General features: G+C 41.5%; 2 protein-coding genes across 2 annotated transcripts in view; both read left to right on the forward strand.

The window, feature by feature from the left end:
- Positions 1-22,912, forward strand: part of LOC133977638 (uncharacterized) — a 90,894-nt gene that overhangs the window by 31,955 nt on the left and 36,027 nt on the right. The window contains 1 exon segment of the mRNA XM_062415898.1: positions 10,213-10,323. Within this exon segment, the coding sequence (XP_062271882.1) occupies positions 10,213-10,323 (111 nt within the window).
- The window catches only part of LOC133978948 (NLR family CARD domain-containing protein 3-like), a 31,082-nt gene continuing 18,902 nt past the window's right edge, over positions 10,733-22,912 (forward strand). The window contains exons 1-8 of the mRNA XM_062417350.1: positions 10,733-10,810; positions 14,758-14,836; positions 15,028-15,256; positions 15,666-17,457; positions 17,558-17,731; positions 17,818-17,991; positions 19,059-19,223; positions 19,780-19,826. Of these exons, the coding sequence (XP_062273334.1) occupies positions 10,746-10,810; positions 14,758-14,836; positions 15,028-15,256; positions 15,666-17,457; positions 17,558-17,731; positions 17,818-17,991; positions 19,059-19,223; positions 19,780-19,826 (2,725 nt within the window). The 5' untranslated portion in view covers positions 10,733-10,745. The remainder of the gene's footprint in view (positions 10,811-14,757; positions 14,837-15,027; positions 15,257-15,665; positions 17,458-17,557; positions 17,732-17,817; positions 17,992-19,058; positions 19,224-19,779; positions 19,827-22,912) is intronic.

The following is a 22,912-nucleotide window of genomic DNA, read 5'->3' on the forward strand; positions in this document are numbered from 1 at the left end:
GGGACTCTGGTTCATGTTTAATGATGGATGTAAGAGAAGGTGTACAAAGTTGATTGACTTTGTCTCTTCCTTCAGGTTTGACCATGGTGGACCGCAGACACTGAAACCTGGTCTGAGAAAGTGTAAGTTTTCAGTTGAATTCACAGCTACACATGCTGCATTAGACTGTTGGACTATATTGGGTATTGGGTTGTATTCAGGATTTAGCTTCTGTTTTATGACAGTGTGGCTGGAAAGATGTAAGAATTCAGTCAGTCATTGAAATACTGACAAACTCTACTTGCTGATCACAGTGATCCAACATAAGTAATAAATAGAGTGGAGCCAACAGGAAACTAAGGCCCGAATGATACAGAGTACATTTTAGCATCCTCGGACATCGTTTTGTAATTATTTTCAGTGAGGGTGAAACTTTTTGCTTGCTACTTTTGCATTGCTGATCTCCACACATTTTTTCACTTTAAGAACCCTGTGTTTTTGCAGAGTCTAGCTTAAAAAATAGGGATGTCCGATATTATCGGCCCTCCGATATTATCGGCCGATAATTACTTAAAAATGTAATATTGTGGAGTATCGGTATCAGGTTTTTATAACCGATATTTGTTCTGTAGGCTTCAGCATTTCCGAGCCTGCATGAACGCAGCATGGGAGGTTTACCGGCGCGCGCTTGATGACGTTTAACAACAACACGCTAGACTCGTGGGTCTCTAACCGTGGCTAACAAGTTCATAGCGTCCACCGCCATGTACACGAACACACAAACAGAAATGAGGTTTACCTCCTCGTTGTCATTTTCTCTGTTATGCTTTCGGCGAGTCGCCTCTGTGACGTCACCGTCAGAGTCCGGTTGGTCCTATCTGGGTCCTATCTGGGTCCTATCTGGGTCAGCTGAGAGGAGCGAGTGAGAGGACATTCCTATAAAAGGTCCCGCGTCCAGAAACGGGGCTTATGTCTGTGGTTTGGAACTATTTCCAAGTGTTTCCTACGGATAGTAAATTACTGCAAAGCAGCATAATAAATATGGCAGTGATATATTGGCACTTTTTTCCATAACTTAAGTTGAAGTTGTTCTCTTATTTTGCACAGACAGTGTTTACATGTGGAAAGCCATGTTGCATTTATGTTTGCATCCAGTGGGGCATTACAGTAAAATTAGGCATAATGTGTTAATTCAACAGTAGGAGATATGTTATGTTGTTACCAGTAACAGTTTTGGTGTAAAAAGCCTGCAAATATCGGTATCGGGTGATATCGGTATTGGAAATGAAGAGTTGGGGAATATCGGAAATCGGATATCGGTAGAAAAGTCAATATCGAGCATCCCTATTAAAAAATGATAGTCATGATATTGTTATAGTAGTTCTATAAGAACTCTACTAGACTATATAGGTAATACTTTCTTCCAATCACACACACAATTGCCAAGTGAAATCTGCATGTACGTAGCCAGCCAATCAGGATGCACCTACACAGCTCTCACTATCCTAAACTGCTTCAGGAGACAGCATAGGAGTGGCAGAGTCCACGCATAGAGAGCTCCAGAACTAAAGAACTAGGGTTACGATATTGTTAAGTTTCGTTCTATCTCACACAGGCGACTCTACTATGTGGGTACAGTAAGCAGAGCCTGCTGAATGTTTGCCCTGTTGCAACAATCAGACTCACTGAGCCTGACTGGCTTCAGGTTACAGGTCGCTGCAGCCCTCGTACTACTTTATAATTCCTTCCTATTTATTTAGGCAACCATGGTATGGTTGTCTGTTCTCACCATCATCATGTGTCTCCCCTGAACTAGAGTAAGTATCTGAAGTTCAAGAAGGTAGATATGTCTGTTTTCCTCTGAAGGTCAGACACCACCTCTTGGGAGGATAGATTTATCTTTTTGATGCCCAAGAACGGAGGAGGAACACAGCAGAACTGGAGAGAATGACCCAGTCTGTGTTTTGTCTATCCACTCAGATGGATGGTCAGGAGGACAGTTGGTCAGGTTGGGGGGGGCAGCAAAGACGCTGTGGCCCTCTGCCGCCAAGTCATCCATAAATGGAAGTGTCAGATTTTGTCAGTTCTTCAATCATCCTACATATTTCCCACAGAAACCGACAGGAGCAGAGCAGACTTGGTGTCTCCTGTCCCCTGTCCATGAGTGGGCCTGGGACGTTACTCTCTAAAGAGGGTGTAGCATTGCTGGCTGTGCTAAAATAACCCAGGTAGCAAGCTGTATATGCTGGTTCTTAATAGGGTGAACAGCGGGAGAGTGTGGTGACACTCAGCAGACATGAAGCGTTCTTGCTCTGGTCAGTGTGTGGGTGTAAGGCATTATTCCTGTGTGAAGATATAATGATGCTCACGCTAACCCTAACCCTTTTTCTGCACTGACTTATCCAAGAAAAATGGTACCAATGAGAGATATTTTTATTACTACATCATGCCTAACATAGTGTTCATGGACATGCTCAGCACTGGGCTTTCTTCAGCTAGCACCACCTGTGGCTGAATACAGCCTTCCAACATCTCCTTCTCTGACAGAGAGAAGAGAGGCATGGAGGCTTGCCAAAAGTGTCAAAACTGTTGACTGTTAATGTTCTAACGGAAGTGTTGAATTTACATTTAGACAAACATCAGACACATCAGGAATGAGGTTTAAATTTAAGTTTGACAAAAAATTCTCATCACAAGGTTGACTTACTGTGGTTTTTCGAAGCTTTCAATCGTGTGCCTTCCTCAGTGGATTTTATGGAGGTTTAATTTTGAATGGTTTAATTGTGTCTTGTTCTCTCCATCAGATGCCTGTGAACTGGAACTGGACCCAAACACAGTAAACAGAAAACTCAAACTGTCTGACAACAACAGGAAGGTGACACACGTGGAGGAGGATCAGTCATATCCTGATCATCCAGACAGATTTGATCGCTGCTGTGTGGAAACGTTCTGACTGGTCGCTGTTACTGGGAGGTCGAGAGAAGAGGAAGACTTTCTGTATCAGTGAGCTACAGAGGAATCAGCAGGAAAGGAGGCAGAGATGACTGTGAGTTTGGAAGGAATGATCAGTCCTGGAGTCTGTACTGCTCTGAGGATGGTGTTTACTGTGTCTGGCACAATAAGACAGGAATATCAATGTCCTCCTCCTCCTCCTCCTCCTCCTCCTCCTCTTCTTCCTCCTTCTCCTCCTCTGTCTCTGACAGAGTAGGAGTGTATCTGGACTGTCCTGCTGGCACTCTGTCCTTCTACAGAGTCTCCTCTGACACACTGACCCACCTCCACACCTTCAAAACCACATTCACTCAGCCCCTGAATGCTGGGTTTGCAGTCTGGTCTGGTTCCTCATTGTCTCTGTGTGATCTGTAGGAGGGAGAGTCTTTCCTGTGTGGTGGTCTATAGAACTAGAGGTCGCTCCTTTTCTATTTCTGATAGGAGAGAGGGGTATTAAAATATAGTGGAAAAAAGTCTAATCTTCTTGTCAAATCTCAGTGGCATATAAAAAATATTTTTCTCTCTCATAAATCCATTATTGAAATTCTGAATAAAATGCTTCAGCAGCGACACCTGCAGGTTAGATAAGAGGGGAAAGGACAGTCAGTGAGAAGCAGTTAGAGGACAGCACAGAAGGATGAACTCCTGCTGTCCTCCTCACGCTCTGAACACCAAAGAGAGGCGGAAAGCTTTTACCTTTCATTTCTGTCATTCTGTGTGCCATAGTAATAAACTACCGATGTGAACCAAATACATTGCCGACAAGTCTAATGTTCTCTTAAGTAAGATAGGTTGCCAAAGAGATGTCATCTCACTAATCTTTTTTTTTTCAATGGAAAATGAATTCTTCTAAATAATATAAATCCTTGATAAGAGATTATTTGTACCATGGAGCGACACTCTTGCTGTTGCTCTGGTGTATTTTAGGAGTAAAAGGCGCTGCGTTGCCTGTCTATTGGCGCTTTTCCACTGTACAGTTCTAGCACTACTCGGCTCGACTTGACTTGACTCGGTTTGGTATCAGGGACGACCTTTTCCATTACAAAAAAGTACCTACTCAACGTGGGCGGGGTCGTCATAGCACAGCTCTGCGAAACTGCCGTGACTTCGTTTTATACGCGACACAAACACATAAACAATGGAGGCCATGGAGGCGATGGTGTAATTTAAAAATGCCGGGTTTGATTCTTGTGTGGGATGGCTCATGACTCTTCCAGCGACAACTCTTCTGACCAATCAGTGGCCGGCAGTCTGTTGACGTCACATTTAGTCGGCTTGGCTCGCTTGGAACCTCGGCAGAGCAGGTACTAAAAAAGTACCAGGTACCAGGTACTATCCCTAGTGGAAACGCAAAAAAAAACAAGTCGAGTCGAGTCGATTCGTGCTGGAACTGTGTAGTGGAAAAGCGCCATATGCGCCATATGAGTGCATCACAACAAGTTGTTGTACAGTCGTCTATGTAATGTGCAGAAACAGTCACAATAGGTTTATCTTACATTATTAAATGGAATTAATACATTTATTGAAACATACTTCGACATGTCAGACAACTCTGTGTATTGATTGGCTGTAGGTTTTCTCTCACCGCACTCAGCTGCAGACGGCGGCGGTGGCAGCGAAGTTTGGCCGCCGTTGGTTTACATCGAGATTGCATGGCAACTAGCCACAGGCCGCTTTTTGCCACTCTTGTGTGTTCAAGGTGTCAGATATCTTATACTTCATTGTTTTCATGCTAATCTAAACTAAAAGTCGACAAGTTATGTAATAAATTGTGTTGATGTTTTAAAATCTTGTTCCATGTGCTCTTGAGCACCTACCCCTCAGAAGGTCTCTGCTAGGACTGTCACCTTTTTATTCTAAATTTGAATATTCATTTGAAAGTTGGGTGAAAAGTTCTATCCAAGCTGTTATGACCTGTTTTGAAACATTTTTAGTAGTTTTCCTAGTGATGCAATAGAGGGCGCTCTAAACTTCACTAGCTTGACCTGTTGCATGCTCTTTTGACCTGATAGCAAACTTAATGTCCCTAGTCTCTGCTCAGCCTGCATTTGCACATAAAATAGAGAGAAGTAGCCAACAAGTGTAAAATAACATGACACTGTGGATTGATTCAGTTACAGCATTTCACTCATGCTTATATTCTTATATTTCTCATATAACTATGTTCTCATGTTGATGTCTATATTTTTATATTAAGTTTTTCCTATGTAAAGCACATTGAGCCTACTTGTAATGACATGTGCTATATAAATAAAATTGCCATTGCCATATGATGAAGTGGTCAGTAAGTGTTTATTGAATATAAGTGTGGATATCTTAAAAGGTTGCAATATACAACACTCAGCCCTGTACTTTATTATTCATAATAAAGATTGAGGGCCAGGCAGATTACAGTAGTATTCTCTGAGTAGCACAAAACGGGAGGGTGCTGGAAGAAGGCTTTGAAATATGGGAGAAAACAGGGAAAACAGGACTGTTGGCAGGTTTGGGCTAGAAATAGGAAATGGAGTTACAAAACTTGATCTATATTTGATGACCACTGTCTAGTATGACAGTTTTGTCAGCCACGTATTGAGATGCTGCTTTTGTCCCCCCCCAAGCTTTATTTAGTAAATGACACACAATACACATTTGTAGTGGTCTGAGATGCTAGTGCAATGTTTAGTGGGGCTGAATGTCCTATGAGTTGCATCTTTTCATAGTAAACTCAAAACACCTTGTTTTAATCAAGTGCGTGTTTATTTCTACTTTTAATGTTGGTTAATTTTTCTTATTCATTATGTGTGGAGGTTTCATGCCTGCGGGGGTTCTCTCTGGTTACTCCCACAGACCAAAAACATGCAATCTAGGCCTCTCGCCCAATGTCTGCGTCCCCCCAAAGAAGTACACAAAACTGTCAATCTGATTTGTTTTACACATGTAAACCAGCACTAGCCTTGTCAGTTAAGTATTATTTCGACTATGTATTGTATTATTATTATTTATTTATTTATTCATTATTGTATTGTTGTACAAATTCTGAACATAATGAGAAATATGACACAAAAGGAAGTCAGTAAGAAACCAATTCAGTAGAATAACTGGCAAATGACAAGACATAACAGCATGACCTACTGAAACAATAAATCAAAAAACAGTGTGAGCTCAACATTATAATGTGAGTTCCTTTAAACAAAAACTAAATCGCTTATTAAGTATTGTTATTCTCTAAAATTCTGACAACCGATTCACTGTATCTTTATTAGAGTGAATTAGTGATGAATAGTAGTCTTGTGTGAGTCATGCACCCCCCCCCCCCCCCCCCCCATCCTCAAATTATTTTCTGGGGAGATCATGTCTTATTAAGGGGAGCCAAGCTCTTCCTGGCTCCCTTGTAAGTCACCCCCAACTCATTTCCTGTTGCAGCAGTTTTTTTACTTTCATTTCCTTCTCAGTTGTGACGCAGGTGTTTTCTCCGTGTGAAGCTTTGGTAAGTTACAGTTTTCAGAACTACTTTGCTGTAAAAAAGTGTAAAATGCAGAAAGTGAAGCTGCTGCTTTTGTTGAGAAGAGTTCAGCTCTCTGCTAGCGGTTAAGATCATCAGCGCTCTAACAATACTACTGCTGGTAAGCACTGTGCTAACATGTTTCTCATTTCACAGTTTTTCTCCTGTTTTTATGCTTCAGTTTCATGCACAACACTTTGTTTCTGTGCTGTTTACAGGTTAGATTGAGTGTGTTGTGTGTGTCTGTTGTGAGTTTGTGTGCTTTAATTTGTTAGTTTTCATGGTGAATATGTGGAAAGTGTGTTATGTGAAGGTTATTTTAATGACCCAGTAACAAACAGCAGCAATGGAGCTCCCTGCTGCAGGTGGTCCAGGTGATAGTCTGAGCCCATAATCACCAGCAACTCACCAACAGGCAGAAATTGATTTAATTATTGATTAGATTAGAGACAGTTCAAAAGTCTTATTGCAGTTGGGAAGAAGCTGTTGCAGAACCTGGCTGTTCTGCTACAGGTGGAGCGGTACTGTCTGCCTAAGGGGAGAAGGGTGAACAGTCCGTGGTTGTGGTGAGCTGCGATGATCTTGGTGGCTTTTGACAGTTAGCGGCAATTGTGCAATTTCCTTGATGGGTGTGAAAGTAGTATGCAGTATGCTCTCCACCGTGCCCTTGTAGAAGGAGGTGAGGATGGGAGGGGGAAAGTGCGTTTTCCTCAGCCGGTGCAGAAGTGCAGTCGCTGGTGGGCTTTCTTGGTAAGGGAGGATGTGTGCTTGGTCCAGGTCAGTTCCAGCGCTGACAGGATCAGTTCAAAAAATTGCTAAGGCTACTTTACAATAATATACAACCACACAAGACTCACCAGTCAGTCAGATTTTACTTTCAAAAGAAATGTAAACAGGTTTCCGTAATGCCACACATGGCTTAACATTGCTGTGACGTGATGATGTTAAACTCTGGATCCTTAATAAACAATAAACAGCAACAAAATTCTACATCCAAAAACAAAACATGACTCAATAGTCATTATGACCTCCACTCAAGTCTGCAGTACAGGAGAATGGAGTAGCTGATTCACTTTTCTGCCACTGTTTCTGACAGGGACTTTTGATTGAAAAGGTAAGATTTAGATTTGCTAACGGGTAATGGACATTTGCTGTATTATGTGCTAGGTTACTTATGCCATTAACTAGATTTTTAAATTATTATCAGCATCAATATTATCAATAATAACTGCTAAGCATGTTTTAAAATGAGTAGGCTGCTACAATAGTTACAAATAGCATTTTATAATAACTGTTATAAGTCTATTTAGCATTCATCTAAGAGGGCTATTGATTTTGGTGAGCTTGGATGTGTTAATGGGTTGTCTCCATTCAAAGCAGTCTCACGCATTTCAAGCAGTTCACACACTCTCTCGCCACACCTGACACAGAGAGAGAGACATGTTGCTGCATAGAGCATTGTGTAGGAATGAGTCGTTCAACAACCGTTAGCGAGTCCTACCAGGCGGAATGAACCATTTTGAATTTTTGCAAGGGGGTGCAGTTAGTCTCAGACAGTCTTAATTTGATTAAAGCAACCTTATTATTGAACTTTCATAGCAACTTTTATTTTATTTTAATATTAATGACGTCGTTTTTTATAACTGATATATTGAAACAAAAGCCCAGCCCCCCTCCCGTGCTTGGAGCCCTGGTACACCATTCCAACCCCCCCCCCCCCCCTCCCCTCCCCCACTTCGACGCCCGAGCCTCCACTCAACCCTGCAGCTCAGTCTCAAACCTCTGAATCGGAAACACCTGCGTGCTGTTTAAAACCACACAACAGCAATGTTACTATGTTGGTTTTGGTTGGTTCGACGTGAGAAAGCGAAGTGGTGAAAAATGGAGGTGACAACTGCACTCTTTATGTTACTGTAAGTGCAATAAAACCTTCTAGATTAAAAAAACAAGAAGACTAATTCAATTTAATCCACCCAAAAAACGAGTGGTTACTTGTCTTTCGTTTTAAAATACAAAAGATTAAATTGAAATACAAGCTGTTTTTAATTTTTCCTGCTTCAAATTTGGGATGAGCAGAAATTTTAAAATGGTTTGATTTTCTTTTCATATTAAGAATAATACAAGATAAAATCACTGGCAAACAGAAACAAAAAAATGACCCATTTTCTCATATTCTGAGACTGGATGTCATCAAGGCAAGAGTGCAATAAAGATCAATAAAAACGGAACATCCTCTCTGCGTCACTGCAACGGTCTGATGGACCGTTTGAGTTTTTATACTGTTAATAACTATTTTCTGAAGACCATAAGGTGCTAAAATAAAATTCAACGATTTCTGAACATTCATACCTCCGACCCCCACTGTGGTTATACAGACTGCAGCCTTATTATTGCCTGTAAGATTTTCCATTTCATTTATAAAAGAGCAGCAATGGTCAGTGGGTGAATGATAATCTTGTTCAGCAGGAGAACAATTTGCCGTTTTCTCAGCTGTTTCCACCTTGTTTTACCTTAAATCCTAGGAAGCAACAGCAAAAGGGTTTTTTTTTTTAATTAGATGGTGAACAGCTTATGAGTTGGCTAGGGGGGAAAAAATCAGTCAGAAGATAATTGGTGCTGATGGAGAGGAGGCAGGTTGCACAAAAGTAGGTCTGAAAGACAGAGTGTAGAATTGCAATGACATTGAAAGAGCAGCTGTGTTTATCTTTACCTCATTAGATGTTCAGTTGTCACCATCTAGTGGACAGATGGTAGAACTACATCATATGATGTGTGATATCTGACTGGGTTTCTGCCACAGGTTAGACGGGTTTTGACGTCACTCTGATGTTTTTTAGGCATGGACTCTGCAGTTATGAGGATGTGACAGCGTCCTCAGATCAAATGCACACAGACAGCAGGACTGACGAGGGAGAATGAGCAGCTTCTTCTCTCCTGATGTTTCCTCTAAACATGGAGGTGGAAAGTTTCACATTGTGTTGAATCACTGTTTGACTGGACAGTAGAAATGTTTCTGGATGATGATTGTCTGTTTCACTATATTTATTGAATTCTTCAGGTTCTTCAGGTACAGAGAATTTTGATTCTTGATTATTTGTTTCATGAGTTAAAGGAGAGCAGTTTGAAAATGATTTCCTTGTATTCTTGTTAATGATTCTCAAGTTGAACCAACAGCACTTTGAAAATAATCTGAGCTATTAAAAAAATGAAAATAAAAGTGCAGGGAGTGTCAGAACTGGTTTCACAGCTTGAATCAACTTGGCAGTGGTGCATTTTGATCCAAAACACAACCATCTTCCAACACTGAGACAGACTTGTTTTGACTGAAAGCTCTTTTACAGTCCATGTTGTGAACTGTCCCAGAGGCTGCAGAGTCCTCAGATGGACCTGCTCAGTGTGTCTGATGGGAGGAGGTGCTGCTTCACTGTTTTCTACAGTATTTGTTACATGTTAGAGAGATGAATGAGAACTAATGTGTCCTGTGATGAAACCTTGTTGTAGTGAGTGAGTGCAGCTCTCCCAGCAGCTGTTTCTCTGCTATGGATCAGTGTGAGGACAAAGAGGAGGGAGTCCATCCCTCTAAAAGCTCTCTGTGTGGGGAACATGACAGCCAGACCAAAGCTCAGAGGTGAGATGAGGATCTCTAACTGTCCATCACTGTTCTCCACTCACATCACTCCACCATCATTATTCACACTCACTGTCACATCTGATATCCGTTAACTACATGCTTTTTGTCACTCCTTTGTTTGTATCAGGATCCAGCAGCAGAGAGCAGACTCTCCTGAACCCAGCTGTGTGTCCATGAAGAGTGACCGGTCTATGGGTCATCTTGTTGAGTTTAAAGATGGACAACCTGCTGATGAAAGGTAAGATTGTAAAACTGAAGTTTGGTATTATCTGATGCTCCTGACAAGAGGAATCAATTCATATTAATTAATATTATTAATATGTTATGTATATATTATGTACAGTTGGTACATTGGCTGCTTGGGTGAATAAACCCCCTGATCCTCATTTTCTCTCTTGTACTCGATGCTTCAGGGATCAAATCTCTTGTAGCAACTAATGGATCTCAGCTGTATTCAGTTCTACAGTTCATAGTTTTGGAGGTTAAGGTTGCTTTGTGCTCCACTAGGGCTAACCTTTCTCTCTTCAAATAAATGCAGGATTGACCAACAGTTGAAATGTCAAAATAAATCTGAAGTTAACACATGCTTTTTGTCACTCCTTTGTTTGTATCAGGATGCAGCAGCAGAAAACAGACTCTCCTGAATCCAGCTGTGCATCCATGAAGAGTGACTGGTCTATTGGTCGCTTTGATGACTTTAAAGATGAACAACCTGCTGATGGAAGGTAAGAATGTAAAACTGAAGTTTGTTATTATCTGATGATCTTGAGAAGAGGATTTATTTCCTGGTCCAGAGCTTCATGGTCTGTTGTCGAACAGAGCAATTTATTGTGCCTCCTGAAAGAAGTCACTCAAACCTTTTTTCTCTCTTTAATTCATTCTCTATAATTCACTCTCTATCCTTTACTGTATGCTTATTGTATGTGTTATTTCATGTACCTGCAACCTTGTGGAACTTGTGTAAGGTGGAAAATATAACTGGTTGATCTACTATCTAACTTTATTGTACCTAATCTGTACATCTCTTTACACAAACATGTCTACCAAATGCATAAATGTAAATGTTAATTTAGTCCTCATACTTCACATGCTTCACAATAAATGCAGCTGCTCAAGATGTGCTCCAAGGTTTCCTGACTTGGACAAAGGAGTCACACTGATGCCTCACATCTGCTTCCAGAATGAAAGTTGGACAGACTGTAAAAACACATCATACACAGCCTGGAACATGAATGTAAGGTGCTGGCAGATCCCACACCAGTCTTGTTTCCATTAAGGAAGCTCCTTGTCAAATTTAGTAGGCCGGAACTTTACAGGAACGTCATGTCACTGTCTTCTCGGCCGCTGGTCTCCACGTAAAATTACCCCAAAGTTCCTGCAGTGGAAACGGCCTTCATGACAGCTTCCAATTCCAGCTAAATCATCAATGCCTGACCACTATTCCTGCAGAACTATATGGAGTCTGTCTCTTTGGGCCTAGTCATTGTGAATGGTACAGAAACTGAAAAATCCTGCACAATCTATCCCTACCATCTGCATCAGAGCCTCATCCTCAGTAAAAATGTCCACTACTTCTCAGCATCTCAGTTTCCTCTCTGATTGCACATCAATATCTGCAATATATAATATATCTGTGACTTTGATGTCATTGAAGTCCTGGTAGTGCATGGTCTTAAGATTGCATTACTCCTTCAAAGAACTATACAATGTCCGTCTCATTCACCCATTCATTTGCACACTCACACACTATTGGCTATGGCTCCATCAGAGCAAACATATGCCTCATTTATGCCACCATTTATTCATGGTCTCACTCCTCCTCCACTCAGTAGCTTTGTTCGGCAGCGAGTAAATTCAATTCAGATCACCAAAGGAGTCACAAGAGGAAACCGCATTATCCCACTGAGAAAATCTGCTTTCAGTCAATCTGCCTTCTCAATCAAAGAAGCACATGAATGGAATGCTGTACCAGTCCACATCAGGGACTGTCCCACTTACAGGTCTTTTTTTAGACAATTGAGAACATGGCTCATAAATCTCTAATTCTGTCAGCACTAGTCTGGATGTACTCATCAAAGAATTTCCCCTTTTGCTGAAACAGCTGTACTGTCGCTTGAATCTCTTTTTACTTGTTCCTGCTAGTCTGTCTTTGTTTATGCTGTTAATTAGGGCCCGAGCGGCGACTACAAGTCGCCTGGCGAAAGCCCTATTGAAATTCGTTCATGCCCCAACGTGCAAGTGACCCCAAAGTGCAAGTGACCCCAAAGTAATCAAGTAATCAAGTAATCATGTGGTATGGAAGACCCCTGGGGAAAAATGCTATATTGAAATTGTAATGTTTATTATTATTATTATTATTATTCTTCTGACATTTCGTGCCCCAATTTCGCCCCTTTCCCAAATGCGAAAATGCTTATACTTTTGCACGGACGTCCGGCCTCATCCGAAATTCGATATTTTTGGGTGGTCGCACATGGGGCGACGCAGAATGGCGGAATAGCGCCCCCTACAAAGTCCAAAAATGCCCATAGGGAATTTTGCTAACTTTGTCCTATGCTCACAAAATTCGGTACACATACGTATTATACCCACATATGCAAAAAAGCCTCTTGACCTCATGACCTCAACCCAACAGGAAGTCGGCCATTTTGGTTTTGATTTTTCCCGCCTAAAATTAACTCCTCCCACAGCGTTCGCCCGATCAAGTTCAAATTAGGTACGCAACATCTCCAGACCTAGTTGAGCTTAAGTTGTGCTCTGCGCATCCGTAGGTCAGAGGGCGTGTCTGCCAGGGCTCAACTAACTTTGGCGTGCTCGCCATGTACATACGAGTGGCTCTCACGCCCACATACTTCATCCAATCAGCTTCAAACTTGCTGGACATGATGATGGCTCCGCCCTGAACGTCCCTATATATTAACTTCCCACGTAACTCATAGCGCCACCCGGTGGTAACAGGAAGTGAACTTAAATTCATGAAAAATACATAGTTGACCCCATCAACTTCATTCCACTTCTAAAACATGCAGAACCAGTTGGTGAAGCTACATTATGAACACTGTGAAGCTACGAGTAATGGCGGCCCTGTGGGGGTGTGGCTACCATCAATTCCTCGCCATGAAAATACGTTTGGCTTTTTGATGGCTTTATTGAACTCGTATCATCATGAAAATTGATACACAGGTCCAGGGTGGAGACCTCTTCCATCTGATAGGGGTGTCGCTCATGTCGCCCCCTAGTGGAAACAGGAAGTGCCATTTTTTGCATCAACATTGTCCGATTTCCACGAAACTTCACATGTGTGATGAGGGACTGACCCTGAACACACCTGCATGCATCCCATTACTGCCCCCTGGTGGATGAACCATCAACCTCTCATAACTCCTTCATGCTTTGTCCAATTCACTCCCAACTTCACATGACTGATGAGTGGCCGCCCTGAACACACCAGACCACACCAGACCATATGTGTAACTACCTGTGACTGCCCCCTACTGGATGAACGAAACATTGCATTTTTGGCCTCCTTCCAGGTTTTTTCTCACTTTCTGCTTCACACCACAGCCCCGCCATGCCTCAGGCCCCGCGGTGGCATGGGTGAGCGAGGGCCTGCCATCACCGCTTGCGGCTTTAATTTGTCTTGTTGCTTGACCTGACTCAGTGTGTGTTCAAGTGTAAGATCATGTTTCTTACACTTGTTTTTCTTATGTCTGTCTCCATTTATGCAGTTAAATTGCCCTGTTGTGTTATTGTTGTCCTGCTGCTTGTGTTGATTCTTGCGCATATCTGTTTACATCCATTTTTGCTCACATTTGTTCTTGCTTATATCTGCTCCTGTGAAGCTGTTCTGTAACTGTTTGTTTGTAGCTTTGTTCAGTCATAGTTTGCTCTGCTTTTTATTGTGTTCTACATGTCACTCTGTGTTTTATATTTATTGTAACTGACTCATCTTACAATGTTTTAAAGTTGTTTCTTGATTTTAGGCTGCCAACTCACACCTGGCCAGGGACATCAGATTAAAAAACTAGCCCTCGGTTCATTTAATGGTTTAATTCGCATCGCAGTTGGTTCATTCATGAGTGAAGCATTATATAAATTCCACCACCAGGTGGTGCTGTAGAGTCAATAAGAAACGAGTTGAAAAAGTGTCGAGACCCTAACCCGAAGAAAACTCAGTTCAGTACACAGCGTGAGAGTAGCAGCTAGTTTATTTCATAGATATATATACGTATATATGCCTATAGTTTTTTTAACAGCTGAGTAAACATACTGGTGTACTGGTACAGAATGTGGCCGCTCACTTTATCACTTCCACGTGACGTCCAGTATTTTGGTACTTTCCCTTTAAAGATGTTTTCCAAAATGTAAATTTGTCTCAAACTTTGTAATAGTGTTAAACATTTTGTAATGTTGTTTTGCACTTCCCATCCACCGTAAATTCTGGCATATTTACAGAAATGTTTATTAATATGCACTGTCCCTGACAAATAAACAAATAAAATAAAGTAAGTTAAATCCTGAACCCAGCTGTGTGTCCATGAAGAGTGATGGGTCTATGGAACAACCTATTGGGTTTAAAGATGGATTTGTTTATTTAGCATGGCAGAACATCTTTAATAAGTTGCGTGCAGATTTGAGTTAAATGTTCTTAAATGTGATGTTTTCTCCACAGAGTTCAGCAGCAGAGCTCAGAGGTTCACAGTTATCAGTCTGCACAGCAGCATCAAACACAGCTGGACTCCATATTTATGGTGTGTAAATGTACAGAAACACATTTTAGTATTAACTCCATCAACCCCAAATGCAATACTAAAGTAGCATTCAGGTCCTAACAGTGTCCATGCTGCTCTGTTTAGACCAGCAGGCCTTCAGACTGACACATGAATCACATGTTGTGTTCTACCAGTTTAAATTAAATGTTCACTTTATCTTTCTGTTCCAGCTGCTGGAGGAGAACATTGTCACTTTTGTGAAGAAAGCGTTGAAGAGACTGCAGAAAGGTCTGAGACCAGATTACCCAGAATGCTTAGAGAGTCAGAGTGAGGATGAGGATGTGTTGGACGATGAGGAGGAAGAGCTGAGGAGGAGCAGCAGAGAGGCATTGCTGAAGATCACAGTGCACTTCCTGAGGAGAATGAAGCAGGAGGAGCTGGCTGAGCGTCTGCAGAGCAGTAAGAGGATTTTAACAGATTTAACATGATGGAGAGGAAATGGAGGCAACATGAGAGACGTTTATATTTTAAAAAGATGTGTGGTAGACGCACACATCAGGGACAAAAAAAATCACCAAATGCTTGACCAAAGAACCAAAAATATAAAAGAGAAAAGAAAGGCTGCACTCTGCATCTCCCAATGCAGATATCAGTTTAATGGGGTATCAGGGGAGTGACATTTTAAACTCTGCTGTAAATATGCTGCACACATCTGCATCAGATCAGAGGCTGTATGTCCTCCACTGATGAGCTGAATAAAACCAATGGAGGTTACAGACACACTTATATGTTCAGATTTCTAAACTTTCTGAAGGATCCACTCATTGATTTAATTTGTTATTTGTTCATTCAGGAACTCGTGCTGCAGAGTGTCGACATAAACTCAAGCGTAACCTGAAGAAGAAGTTCCAGTGTCTGTTTGAGGGGATCGCTAAAGCAGGAAACCCAACCCTTCTGAATGAGATCTACACACCGCTCTACATCACAGAGGGAGGGACTGCAGAGGTCAATGATGAACATGAGGTCACACAGATTGAAACAGCATCCTGGAAACCAGACAGACCAGAAACAACAATCAGACAAGAAGAAATCTTTAAAGCCTCACCTGGAAGAGATGAACCAATCAGAAAAGTGATGACAAAGGGAGTGGCTGGCATTGGGAAAACAGTCTTAACACAGAAGTTCACTCTGGACTGGGCTGAAGGCAAAGCCAACCAGGACATATTGTTCATATTTCCATTCACTTTCAGAGAGCTGAATGTGCTGAAAGAGAAAAAGTACAGCTTAGTGGAACTTGTTCACCTCTTCTTTACTGAAACCAAAGAAGCAGGAATCTGCAGGTTTGAAGAGTTCCAGGTTGTGTTCATCTTTGACGGTCTGGATGAGTGTCGACTTCCTCTGGACTTCCACAACAATGAGATCCTGACTGATGTTACAGAGTCCACCTCAGTGGATGTGCTGCTGACAAACCTCATCAGGGGGAAACTGATTCCCTCTGCTCGCCTCTGGATAACCACACGACCGGCAGCAGCCAATCAGATCCCTCCTGAGTGTGTCAGCATGGTGACAGATGTCAGAGGGTTCACTGACCCACAGAAGGAGGAGTACTTCAGGAATAGATTCACAGACAAGAAGCAGGCCAGCACCATCATCTCCCACATCAAGACATCCCGAAGCCTCCACATCATGTGCCACATCCCAGTCTTCTGCTGGATCACTGCTACAGTTCTGGAGGATGTGTTGAAAAGCAGAGAGAGAGGAGAGCTGCCCAAGACCCTGACTGAGATGTACATCCACTTCCTGGTGGTTCAAGCCAAACTGAAGAACATCAAGTATGATGGGGGAGCTGAGACAGATCCACACTGGAGTCCAGAGAGCAGGAAGATGATTGAGTCTCTGGGAAAACTGGCTTTTGAGCAGCTGCAGAAAGGCAACCTGATCTTCTATGAATTAGACCTGAAAGAGTGTGGCATCGATATCAGAGCAGCCTCAGTTTGCTCAGGAGTGTTCACACAGGTCTTTAAAAATGAGAGAGGGCTGTACCATGACAAGGTGTTCTGCTTCGTCCATCTGAGTGTCCAGGAGTTTCTGGCTGCTCTTCATGTCCATCTGACATTCATCAAGTCTGGAGTCAATCTACTGGAAGAAAATCCAATGTCGACCTCACAGAAGTCAGGAACAACAGAAGAGAAATCTGCCATGACACATTTCTACCACACTGCTGTGGACAATGCCTTACAGAGTCCAAATGGACATCTGGATTTGTTCCTCCGCTTCCTCCTGGGTCTTTCACTGCAGACCAATCAGATTCTCCTACAAGGCCTGTTGACACAGACAGGAAGTAGCTCACAGATTAATGAAAAAACAGGCAGGTACATCAAGAAGATAATTATGGAGACTTCCTCTCCAGAGAAGAACATCAATCTTTTCCACTGTCTGAGTGAGCTAAGAGATCATTCTCTGGTGGAGGTAATTCAACAGTACCTGAGATCGGGAAGTCTCACTACAAAAAAGCTGTCTCCTGCTCAGTGGTCAGCTCTGGTCTACATCTTGTTGTCATCAGAAAAAGATCTGAAAGTGTTTGACCTGAAGAAATACTCTGCTTCAGAGGAAGCTTTGCTGAGGCTGCTACCAGTGGTCAAAGCTTCTAATAAAGCTTTGTACGTATACACATACATAGACAAAATAAATGTAACCTTTTCTGTGGGAAACGAAAAATATTGGCAAACATTTTCTTATGTATTGCTGATTCATTTTCAGGTTGAGTGGCTGTAACCTGTCAGACAGAGGCTGTGAAGCTCTGTCCTCAATTCTCAGTTCTCAGTCATCCAATCTGAAAGAGCTTGACTTGAGTAACAACAGTCTGCAGGACTCTGCAGTAACACAACTCTCTGCTGGACTGAATAGTCCACACTGTACACTGAAAACTCTCAGGTCAGGAATGTTGTATTTAAAAGCTGAACATGCAAGCTACTTTATGTGTTTAATATGTGAATTGACTGTCTGAACTTTCCCCTCAGGCTGATTGGCTGTAACCTGTCAGGAAGAAGTTGTGAAGTCTTGGCCTCAGTTCTCAGTTCCCAGTTCTCTAGTCTGAGAGAGTTGGATGTCAGTAACAACGATCTGCACGATTCAGGCGTGAAGCTGTTGTCTGCTGGATTGGAGAGTCCACATTGTGGACTGAAAACTCTCTGGTGAGGATTCTGCTGTGTATAAAAGGAGACCGGGAGAGTTTTGAGGCTTTCAAAAAAATGTAATCAGTTCTTTCCTTCATTAAACGTGGCAGCAGTGTCACACTTAAGAGATTTACTGATGCAGGAGTTTAGGTGTGTGTAGTTAATGGTCATCCTTTTATTCTTCCTTAAAGAAACATTTGTGGTGGCTTGACATTAGACATGGGAGGTCTGCTCTCTTATTACTGTCTTGAGTTTGTGTGAGTCAGTCACCCAGAGGCTGAGAATCCTCCAGCGCCCGTAGAGCATGCGCACCAGAGATTTGTGCCGGCTGAGCTTGCGAACATTTAGTTAATATAAGAGTGGTATGATAGTGACACAATGTCTGGCCTTGTATTTGCACACTAGCTAGCTACTGTAGCAGGTAGGATAGTTAACAAGTCAGTTAACAAAGTTAGTGTAGATAAGTGTAGGACTCGATAGTCAGTAAAAAGAGTTTCTCATTTCAACACTTATCTTAACCAAGAAATACATGAAACAGAAATGGACTTTTATGCTTTACAATTTGCTCCTTCATGCACACCTTGTCATTATTAATCCTTCTGAAAGGGATCTTAACATTAACCCCAACTCTAGCTCCAACCACAATCCTGTATATGCTTCATTTTACTTGCACTTTTCTATCTGCTGTCATGTAACCAGACTTTCAAAACTCTAGGCTTCAAAAAGTAGGATCACAGGGTACAAATAACACATGTTGAATGTCAGTCCATCAAGGTTCTTAGGTATTCAAGTCATATAAATTTGGATGCAGATGCTGGCAATGAGGGAAATGATTAACAAGAATTATCTACATTACTCATGCAACAAACAAAAAACAGAGGCTCCAGAAGTAAAGACTGAGTTAGTGAAGTGAAACACAAGCACAAGCAAAGCTGCCCGACCAACACACACTGTAGCACTTTACAAAGCCAATCCTAATCAGAGAAAAGAAGAAAGAAGAACAAAGAAGTTCCTATTTAATATGGAAAGGTAACATGGAGTCAGTTTTACAGTGATGGTGTGGCATTGTTTGTGTTTGTATGCAGGTTGTCAGGATGTCTGATCACAAAGGAAGGCTGTGCTTCTCTGGCCTCAGCCCTGAGCTCCAACCCCTCCCATCTGAAGGAGCTGGACCTGAGCTACAATCATCCAGGAGACTCAGGAGTGCAGCTGCTGAACCAGGATCCACACTTGAAACTGGCCACTCTCAAGTATTACATTACATTCATATGATAGATACTTTTGTCCATAGGCACTTATGAGTACACTCAATCCCAGTAAGAGGAAGCGCTAGATGTGATTAAAGACTGTATATGCATCCCTCCCAAACAGACAACTAAGAAAACGTTTAGGGCAACCGTACAGATACTTTAAAACCCTACTGTATGCATGATTTACTAAGGGAATCTACAGTATGCAAATTAGAAATACAATTTGTTCTGACATATTTTGATGTAAGATGCCCTTTCAGTTGGTGCTGTGACATCCACTCCAAGATGTCTACCAGCCAAGTAGTGATGTGTACCTCTACATGAGTGTTAGAAATGACAAGAATAGATGTCTTGTCAGTATAGCAGCAGTAGAAGCCATGGTCTGGTATGACGGCACTAAGGGTCCTTGTGTTTAGAAAGAAAAGAAAGTCCCCAACTGAACCTTGAGGAGCCTCTGTAGCCAGGCTACATTTTTCAGACAATGAAGTTATCTTAAGCTATCTTGTGGATGTGTGGAAGTGTATGAAGCTGATTCTGGTTTTGTTTGTTACTCTAGGGTGGACCATGGGGGAGTGCAGAGGCTGAGACCTGGCATAAGAAAGTGTGAGTGTGTTTTAACTTTAATTCATGAGAAACAGTTTAAACCAATGATGATATGAGTGATATGCTTGTCAGATGCTAATTTTACATTGTAAAATAATGGCCATGGCCTAAAGGGATATTTCATGTGGATCCAAAGAAATACCTGAAGACAGAAATTTTACTTCTGTGCTCACAAATCCTAACCACAATCAACACAAGTTCAAGTACATCTTTGCATGATTAATCCCTCTAAAAGACTGTCCAATATACACTGTACCCAATATGCATATCCCTCCACTACCCACAGGGGAAAGAAATGTAAGATGTAATAGAATAATGTAAGTGTTTAATTAACTGTCATTGTTGATTTACATAAAGTTGTCTTGTTCTCTCCATCAGATGCCTGTGAACTCACACTGGACCCAAACACAGCACACAGAAACCTCAAACTGACCAACAACAACAAAAAGCTGATAGTGAGAGAGGAGCAGCCATATCTTGATCACGAAGAGAGATTTGACTTTTGGTCTCAGGTACTGTGTGAAAATGACCTGACTAGTCGCTGTTACTGGGAGGTGGAGTGGAGAGGAGATGTTCGCATAGCGGTGACTTACAAAGGAATAAGAAGGAAAGGATATGAAGATGACGGCAAGTTTGGAAGGAATGATCACTCCTGGAGTCTAAACTGCTCCAGTGGTAGTTACTTTGTTTGTCACGATGACAGAGAAACCAAAGTCCCCTCTGCCTCTTTCTCAAACAGAGTGGCAGTGTATGTGGACTGTCCTGCTGGGATTCTGTCCTTCTACATAGTCTGCTCTGACACACTGATCCACCTCCACACCTTCTACTGTACATTCACCGAACCTGTCTACCCTGCATTCGGACTCGGGTTTAGGTGCTCATCAGGGTCTGACTCCAGGCTCAGGTCTGGTTCATTGGTGTCTCTGTGCTCTCTGTAGGAGGGTTTGTGGACTCAAGACAGAATCATGACCAGACCATCACACACTGAGTAGGACATTTGTCTCAGGTGATGGTCAGACAGATATTAGCTCTGTGTGACAAAACATTCTCAATGATTTAAATGGGGGTATTTGTGTTGATGCAGTTGGCCTGTCAATGCAAAGGGCTCCAGCAAGACAACACAGGGTCATTGAGAAAGACAATCCATTGTCAAATCACATGCATGCAGGAGCACATTCAGGGGGGATTACTTTTCTATTTGAATGCTTTGTCTATACAGTTTACCTTACTATTATCGCAATGGAATATACAATAGTTGCCAGCGCGATACGTTTGCAGAGTTCGTAAACTCTTGGCAGCCTGAATGAGGCCTAAGATTGATGTCTGCTGTCTCACTCAGTCTAGTGCTGGGAAGTTTGAGTGATGCCACAGTATATTTGGCTCCAGATCAGTAAATATATCAAATCTTCAAGTTTTTCAAATCAGTGATTCAATGTGCCAGAATGTTATTAATTGATTTTTGGAGCCAAGGAAGAATGATTAAAAGTCAGCGCTCAGCTTGAATTGATAATGTTAAAAACCACAAACCAAACCAGAAATCTTGATGAAAATAAACATGTAGATGCAACGATCAGTTTTTTTAAAAGATTTTTTTTGGCATAGACACTGGAGAGACAGGAAATCACGAGAGAGAGGGGGGTATGACATGCAGAAAGGTCCACCAGCCGGGACTTGAACCAGGGTCCGCTGCGTATGTGGCATGCAGTCTTAACCACTCAACCACCTGTGTGCCCTCAATGACCAGTTTTCTCAATCACAGCTGAAGACTGTCTTATTCTATTCTATTATGATTTTATTTCGAATGTAACACTTTTTAAATTGTATTTAAATGTATTTTTATATTGCCATGTGTTGCCTTTATATTGCCTGTTTTGATGCTGCTATCACTTTGGTTACTAAGGTAACCAATATTGCATATTGGGGTAAAGCATTAAAGTGAGACATTTAAAACTCAATACTAAACAGAGTAGGCATGTTAAGAAGTAGGGGAAACAAAATGGAAAGAGTAATAATAATAATAAGCAGGCTGAGACTTGATGACAGCAACCTTAACGCTTGTAATGGGAATTCTTATTATTGAATGTATGTTAAAATGATTGTGCTTACATTGTTCTGATGGTAGAACAAGATCGTCCTTTTCACAAGATAATGTATTGCATATAATCTGACAACTTCTCCTGCTCTGGGCTCATTCATGCCATCTCACACTTGAGACAGCAAAGAGTCCGTCTGCAGGCGAACGAATAAACTCTCAGAAAGACAACAAACGACTTTGTGCTTCTTAATATAAAATTGCCAGAACACGGTACAATTTCATCACAGGAAAAAATCCAATGGGTCTTTGCAATTAATACCATGAGGATGAGACAGTTGAGCATATCTTTATAACATGCAGGAAATGTGTACACCTTAATTAAAAGCAAACCAGTGGGGAAAATGTATTTATCAGCCTCCTATTTGTATCAGAAGATTCAACTAACTGAAAAATTAGCTATACAGATATTATACAAGGCACTAAAAATATACAATAAAAACTGTATTTGAGCTGTGGTGTGATGACAAGGCTAACAATGTCAGTCCTTTTGGAATAATAGGTGATTACTCATAATCCTAAATCTTTATGTGTGGTTTTCTCAGGACAATTGTTTACCTTTACCTGTTAGTTACATCAAGTCTTTATTCAGTTTTTACTACATTTTACAATATTATTAATGAATATTCAAACACAAGTACTATCAAAGCTGCACAATATAACTTTTGTGATAAAGCAGATAAGAGAAAACTAAGAAAAAAATTTGAAAGACAACTTTGTGCCGTGTTTTTTATTTGTGTCATTCAGATTTATATGAAATGAGACTGTTACCTTTTACATGGTTTTTATATGTGAATCAAAGTATTTCCTGTTTGCAGTGAACAGAAGGGCTTATATATGGGTAATTATGTTGGGTTTCATACATCGCTGATAGGAAGGTTTTCTCCTGATCAGCCAAACTCTGTGAATTTGTCTATGAAAAAATGATTGTGCAGATTTAACATAATTATTAATAAAGTCAGACAGTCCTAGTGACAGTCCCAGTGGCATGTAG

Source organism: Scomber scombrus, chromosome 1 (genome assembly GCF_963691925.1).
Source record: "Scomber scombrus chromosome 1, fScoSco1.1, whole genome shotgun sequence".
NCBI lineage: Eukaryota > Metazoa > Chordata > Actinopteri > Scombriformes > Scombridae > Scomber > Scomber scombrus.